The sequence below is a fragment of the Octopus bimaculoides genome, chromosome 2 (genome assembly GCF_001194135.2).
Source record: "Octopus bimaculoides isolate UCB-OBI-ISO-001 chromosome 2, ASM119413v2, whole genome shotgun sequence".
In the NCBI taxonomy this organism is placed as follows: domain Eukaryota; kingdom Metazoa; phylum Mollusca; class Cephalopoda; order Octopoda; family Octopodidae; genus Octopus; species Octopus bimaculoides.
Genome location: NC_068982.1, coordinates 144,593,632 through 144,601,089, shown reverse-complemented (window position 1 = coordinate 144,601,089; position 7,458 = coordinate 144,593,632). Strand labels below are relative to the sequence as shown.

At 34.5% G+C, this 7,458-nt stretch overlaps 1 protein-coding gene across 1 annotated transcript in view; it reads left to right on the top strand.

Annotated features, from left to right (window-relative positions):
• The first annotated feature begins 226 nt into the window (after window positions 1–226).
• LOC106879210 (tumor suppressor candidate 2) overlaps window positions 227–7,458 on the top strand; it is a 22,828-nt gene continuing 15,596 nt past the window's right edge. The window contains exon 1 of the mRNA XM_014928683.2: window positions 227–469. Within this exon, the coding sequence (XP_014784169.1) occupies window positions 327–469 (143 nt within the window). The 5' untranslated portion in view covers window positions 227–326. The remainder of the gene's footprint in view (window positions 470–7,458) is intronic.

The window sequence follows — 7,458 nt, the reverse complement described above, 5'->3', positions numbered from 1 at the left end:
AAGCTAAATTCTTGTTTCAATAAAAATGTTTTCTTCAAAATAATACTTAAAAGCAGATAACTATAACATTTATAGCCCTGAATAAATTAACAGTATTAAATGACAACAGGTTTTGTTTTAGTTGAAACATTTTTTATTTTCAGGAAGAAACAGAAGAGAAAATAATGCTATTTTTTTCCTGTTAGATGACATCATCAATAATGAGTCGGATGTTGCAGCGCCCTCCAGTCAGTAACAAGGGGTAGATAATTATGAAGTAAAAATTTTTACATAAAATGTCTTTCGGTGTGCGATGAAATTGACCGTACTCGAATGTTTTTTTCGTTATGGGTCAAACAGCCTCTAATGTTGCTAAGAAAGTTGTCACGCCTATTACATCTCTGTACTCACAGAACAACAATGGATCGACTGAAATATGCAAAAGAACTGTGAAACATCCTGTAATACCTTATGTGTTTAAGCGTCGAGGGTAAGCCAGCTGTCTTCCATGCCAACCTGCCTCTTTCTTTCTCTCAATTGCTGTTTCATTTTACATAATATTGCCTTTTAAAACCTGTTTTACATGATAATAACCTTTTAAAAACCTGTATACTCTCAAATCATTTCTTTTATTTTGTAAATATTAATTTTTCTGTATATTTCATGTAATTAATTTTGTGATTTGTACATTTTTTCACTAAATGAGAATTTCCTTTCCTCCTTCAGTAATCTTCTTGGAGAGTCTACCTTTTACACCTGATTACTAAGTATGCTAGGAAATTATGAACATAATCTTTCTATCGCTTATTTTTCTACACAGCTGATGCTGCCATATTAGATAATCTTAGAATTTTTACCCATTAATTTCACTTTAAGTCAACCATAGCAACAAACTGATCGATATATTATGGAATTCTTTCTCTCGGTATAATAACTCCTTAACATGATACATGTTAACATATATAAATAAATGAAACATAAACACATCGTATACGAAGCTGACGAAAGAATTTTAGGACTGTAACTCAGATCTATTTAATTTTAAGAGTTTCATTAAATACATGTGAAGTGAATGAACTACATCTGTTTAAAAAGAAATGGAAGTGATCTTAATTCTTAGCAATATAATAACCTATTAACATTTATATTTTATATAATTACTTAACATCACATGCAACAGAAACGTTTTCGATAATCTTTCGTTTTGAAGCAAGGTCATATACATTGATTGAATCCGTCCATTGACTTCATCAAGATCTTTCGCTGTTTATTTCATGGTTTTTATTTAATGATTACATTTATTTGTGGCAAATCAGTCAATCAGATGAGTTTTGTCTAAATCAATTCACCTGCTGAACACTGCATTTTGTGTTATATTATAAATCGTACAATTATGCTTCCTTCATCCCGTTAATCAGCATTGTAAGTGGGGTGCCTCATTTCCCGTTGTAAAAATTTATGATCAGTTAAATAATTTTAAGAGAAAATGCGCTCCCTTCCGACGGATGTTTTCTGATTTCACTTTCATTTAAATAAGAACTGATTTTTAAAAAAAATCGGTACTGTCATATATATTAATTTGTAAAATTGATATCTTAAGGAATAAAGGTCAAGATCTTAAACTGGAGAAAATTCTTCCATTCAGTATTTCCAGGTTTCACTTCGTGATTATTAGCTTATTGCTCTTAATGTGTTCCAGTACAGTGTAAACATCCATCTGGATCGTTAACTCGTGTCTCGAATTCTTCATATGTGGTTAAATCCTCTTCGAAGACATCGCTATTTTCATTCTTTTTTCTATCGTAGTCTAGTTTAGACAAGTCTCACGCTATCTCTACTCCCCTTTCATCACCTCGTTTGTGGTTAGAAAATTAAATTAAATCTTCATTTGCTTACTTGCATATTCGTCTGCAATTCATATTTTAGTTGACAACAATCTTTCATCTATTCCCTTTTTATTTATCAACTTATTGTGGATCTATATAATAACCAAAAGCCTTTGATCATGTTAAGCATGAGAGTTTGGGACAAGGGATGAGGGATCTCAGCTTCGAAAGCAACCTCATCCAAATGATTCAAGCACTATACGAAAATTTAAGTTGTGCAATAGTTCTGAATAATTACAGCAGTGACTTCTTCAAGGCAGTAACTGATGACTTCATCAGAGCTATCTCCTCTCCTCGGTTTTTCAACATCTCCATGGAAAACATCCTGCAGGAGACACTTCATGACTTCCATATCCACGTTGTCATTAGAGGATAGTTCATTTGCAACTTGCGTTTTGCGGACAATACTGACCTAACGGTATGCAGTGAAGTAGAACCCCAGTAATATGTTACTAGATTGGAAAGAGCATCAGAAGCATATGAAATAGGGACTCGTTCAGAAAAGTTCAAAATTTTAATTAATAGCTACAATCAGAACATAGCAATCATCATGTTGAACAAATAAAAACTTGAAGGGCGATCTTTGGTTTTAGGTACATATTTCTGTAGGATTTGCAATCAATGTGGAAAAGTACAAAACTAGAATTAGGTATCCCAAGTAAGCCCTGTGAATAAGTAAATGCTTTAAACACAATTACTAAAAGTCATTATTACAGATTTCAATTTTTTTTTTAATTGTTGAATGACCTAATTCTTTGAAGGTATTATGCTATAAAAAAAAAACAATTCTTATTGAAGAAATATTTGAAAAGTAATTGCGATTTGAAAACTTATTTCAAAATATTTGAAATTTTACAGAAGGCTATTATGGAATTGTTTGTTCAATCAAATACTTATAATTTTCTTTTTTTATGAGAAATGTTTTCAATTCTACAATGCTTGCATAATAACTTAAAAACTGATTTTTTTTATTGATAAAAAGAGGAATCTGTTTTAATGATATTAAATATTACATGTTTGTTTCACTTTCTCAGGATACGTAATTCTATTTTTGTACATTCCCCCATGTACTTAAAAACCAAAGATTTAGTTTATAGGTACATATCGCCTCTTGAGTAAGTGGACAACTTGAGATACTTTGAATCCACATTTAGCAAGGGTGGCCACTCAATAAAGAAGATAAAAACAAGATTTAGTCTGACCTCATCTATCTTGGTGGAGCTGAATGTCATGGAAAAGTTCTGTTATTTTTCCTATGAAGCTCAAACTGTCCAAGTCCCTAGTGACTTCAAACTCGCTTGAATGTTTTTTTCACATGCCACCAGCACAAGTGCCACTAGTAACGATCACTCTCAAATGGTGCTTTTTACATGTCACCAGCATGGAAGCTAGTCAGCTGCTCTGGCAGCGATCACGCTCGGATGGTGCATCCATTGATGGAATTTATAAATATTTTAATGCATCACTACATGCATTTCCACCAATCACAAGTTTCTTAATATCATAATCCATATTCCTGGGATGATTACTGTGTAATCCGTAGTATCCATGGACATCAGGTGGATCATATTCATGTGTTCATTTCTTCAGGCAATATTATAAATTCCATCCATAGATTAGTATTATTATTATTATTACTATATTTATCTTACATTATATCGGCACAGCTCAGTGCAACTCAAAAAACAAAATGTCATTGCTAGTTGATATCATTAAGCATAATAAAGTAGGAGCTTTTAAATGCATATTCAAAACATTTCCCATAAATGAACTTAAAGAATGTTCATATATATATATATATAGCACCCACTACACTCTCGGAGTGGTTGGCGTTAGGAAGAGCATCCAGCTGTAGAAACTCTGCCAAATCAGATTGGAGCCTGGTGTAGCCATCGGGTTTCACCAGTCCTCAGTCAAATCGTCCAACCCATGCTAGCATGGAAAGCGGACGTTAAACGATGATGATGATGATATATATATATATATATATATATATATATGTAGTATTGCCAAAATTACATCACAAATGTCAGAAAATACTTCAGTCTTAGCCAATTGTTGACTCTATAAAACTCAAGGAAGCTTAACATTGTAATACTGCTGATATTTCGGATGGTACTTCTCATAGATATCTTAGATCATCTCCAAAAGAATGCTCACCAACTGATTCACAAAATTCACTCACCAACACACTGCAACCACTAGTTTACACAAGTTGTTTTCTATCTCTGTCTCTTCTGTCATTACTACAGTGGTCTCTGTTCCTTTTAATCCAGATAACTGTATACATCCTTCAACCAACCTAATTCAATCCACTCATCTCTCTTCATCCTCCCACTCCTTTTGCCATGTCTCACTTCCCAAAGGCTGCACTAAACATTCAGTGAATCCAGCCCCCTCACAGCTGCATCTCTCTAGAATTCCCATGCCTTGTTTTTCCTGCAGATACAGACCTACAAATGTTTTAAAATGAACATTAGCTGCAGCAATATTTCTAGTTGGAAGAGAATGCAAAAGCTATACCCCTTCTCCTTTTACGAAGCATTAAATATGGTGTCTAAGAGAGACAATCGCGCTGGTATGGTCATGTGTTACATATGGATGAAAACAGCTGTGTGAGGAAGTGCTACACCCTAACTGTAGAAGGAACCTGTGGAAGAGGTAGATCCAGGAAGACATGGAATGAGGTGGTGAAGCATGACCTTCAAGTACTGGGCCTCAGAAGCAATTACAGGAGACCGAGACTTTTAGAGATATGCTGTGATTGAGAAGACCCGGCAACTAAAGTGAGATCGCAGCCATGGCTGATGCCAGTGTTGCATTTAAAAGTCCGGCCCATTTAAAAGTACCCTTGATGCATCGGACAATATGATATGCTTGAGAAGACCTGTTGAGTCAAGTAAAAACAATATTGTTGCTGTGGCCAGTGCCCCCTGAGTGGCTCCCATTCTGGTGGCATGTAATATGCATCATCTGAATGTGTCCGATGCCAGTGACCCCTGACTGGCTCCCATGCTGGTGACACGTAAAAAGCACCCACTACACTATGTGATTGATTCCAGGGTCGCCTGACTGGCTCCTGTGCCGGTGGCATGTAAAAAGTACCCACTATGTTGGCATGCCTACAAAGTCAGAAAACAACACAGCTCCCATGACTTTCGGAAACATTTTTTCACTCAGAGTTACTGAAGCATGGAACAAACTACCTGCAGCAGTTTTTAGTTGCTGAGACATTGCATCCTTTAAAACCTCCATGCTTCCTGAAATTCACCAACACTACACTTGATATGCCCTCCCTCCATACACATGCACACATGTATATCATGACTCATACACTATTCACTTTCCTGACTTTTGTACATAATTCTATGTACTGTACATGCACCTTTGATGAGTTGTAGTGCACCTGAGCACTATACACAATAATTTCATTATTATATATTATTATTGTAAAAATATGTTGCATGCTAGAAAGAAGTCTACATTGCAGTAAATACAAAAGAAAGTTTCATTTCATTTTCCAAACTTTACTTAATTTTACTGACAAAGGATGGAACTTTGCTCCATACATATGTTATGAACAATCAATAATGTGCATTTACAATTGTATTCAAAGTTTAATAGATTCAGAAAGCATTGGGAATTCATACATGGTAATACACCTTACAGTTCAATTCCATAATTCAGGATGTATTAGAACAAGGGAAGTGTATTAGAAGAGATGAGAAATTACTTAAATTATGCTAACTGGCATTCAGTCAGCTAGACTAGATCAGCCAGTCAGTTCCATGTAGCTGAGATTTCTTGTAGCTTTCATAATCTCACTGTCTTCAAAGTAGGCAGCTCTTATTTTAGATGTGTGTTTTCTTGATTACTATAGAACATCAGTTTAAACTAAATGAGCATCATGCTCATATCACATGATTATATTACCTGGTTCTTAAAAGTCTGAAGTTTCTGTGCCCATGTTTTTGTTACTAGGCGATTGACAGTATGGGTGTGAATGGCAGGATCAATGACTCACTTATTAACGCAAATACAGAAACTTCTGTTGTGACCGTGCAGACTTTCTATTTCTTTCAAGTTTACTTTGTCACAGTATTCATTACATTAGTCATCTTGATTGAAATTGTGCACCATTTCTAATTAACAGCTGTGAGATTCAATTAAAAAAAGCGACCCAATAATAAAAGTAACAATGCCAACAATTCATGTAAATTATAAATGATAAATTTTGCAGATGTATCCAATGAACTGACAAACAAAATAATTTTATTGACATATTTTTGAATAATTCTGTTGTGATGGATGGAATAGATTTCTTGTTAAAACATCTTAAATTGACTTAAATGCAAAATATTTAGCTTTCCTGTTAGCATATAACCAAGATAGGTGAGATTGTATGGCATTATCAATCATCTTTCATATGTTACAATTCTAATACATTGATAATTATCTTCAGTTTTAGCCCAACTTATTTTCTTTGTTAAATAAACCTGCTAATGTAATTAATGTCATTACTGAGTTGATTTCATTGCCAGTAGTTTAACCAATTAATCAAATGAATTTTATAATGGGTAAGATTATATAATTTGAATAAAAAGACTGAGAATTTGATCCTTGCACCATGAAAATTCTCACAATGTGCTGAGTAATATCAAAGTACCTAAGCTGAGACTGCTTGAAAACATTCTAAATTGAGGTATCTATTGGCATGTAATAGGGGAGGGACTAAAACTTGGTATTTTCATATCAATATTTTGGATATTGGCAGGGAGAGTTTTGTCAATCAGTATTGTATAAATATGCCATTTACCTCCTATCTCTACTTATTCTACTGTAATCCACGTACACCATTATTCCTTATTGACTAGTTCCATCCATCCATCCATTTTCTTGGCAAAATCTGTGATCTGCTGTATGTCTTTGTATTTTTTATAAACTTCTTTATAATATTTCTTTTCTTAGATCACACTAAATACAATAGGCTATCATCTCTTGAACACTGTCACCTCAATACTTAGCCATACACTTATACTAATCTCTAACTTCATCTTTTTAAATAAAATTAATCATCTTATCTTAACTACATTTCTATTTTTCTCCACACTATCAAATGGAAACTATAGATGCTACATGTCCTCCACAGAAAGAAAACTATTTATTGTATCTGTTTGATAATAGTTACAATGTGTGGTATGGTTGGTCCTTCTATTTTAATAATATCAAGTCATTAAGAAATGTCCGATTTTGAACTAAAAGTTTATTTTACTTGATCTCAACAAAAAGCAATGCAGTTAATCAAAGTCATCATCATCATCATCATCGTTTAACGTCCGCTTTCCATGCTAGCATGGGTTGGACGATTTGACTGAGGACTGGTGAAACCGGATGGCAACACCAGGCTCCAGTCTGATTTGGCAGAGTTTCTACAGCTGGATGCCCTTCCTAACGCCAACCACTCAGAGAGTGTAGTGGGTGCTTTTACGTGTCACCCGCACGAAAACGGCCACGCTCGAAATGGTGTCTTTTATGTGCCACCCGCACAAGCCAGTCCAGGGGCACTGGCAACGATCTCGCTCGAAAATCCTAC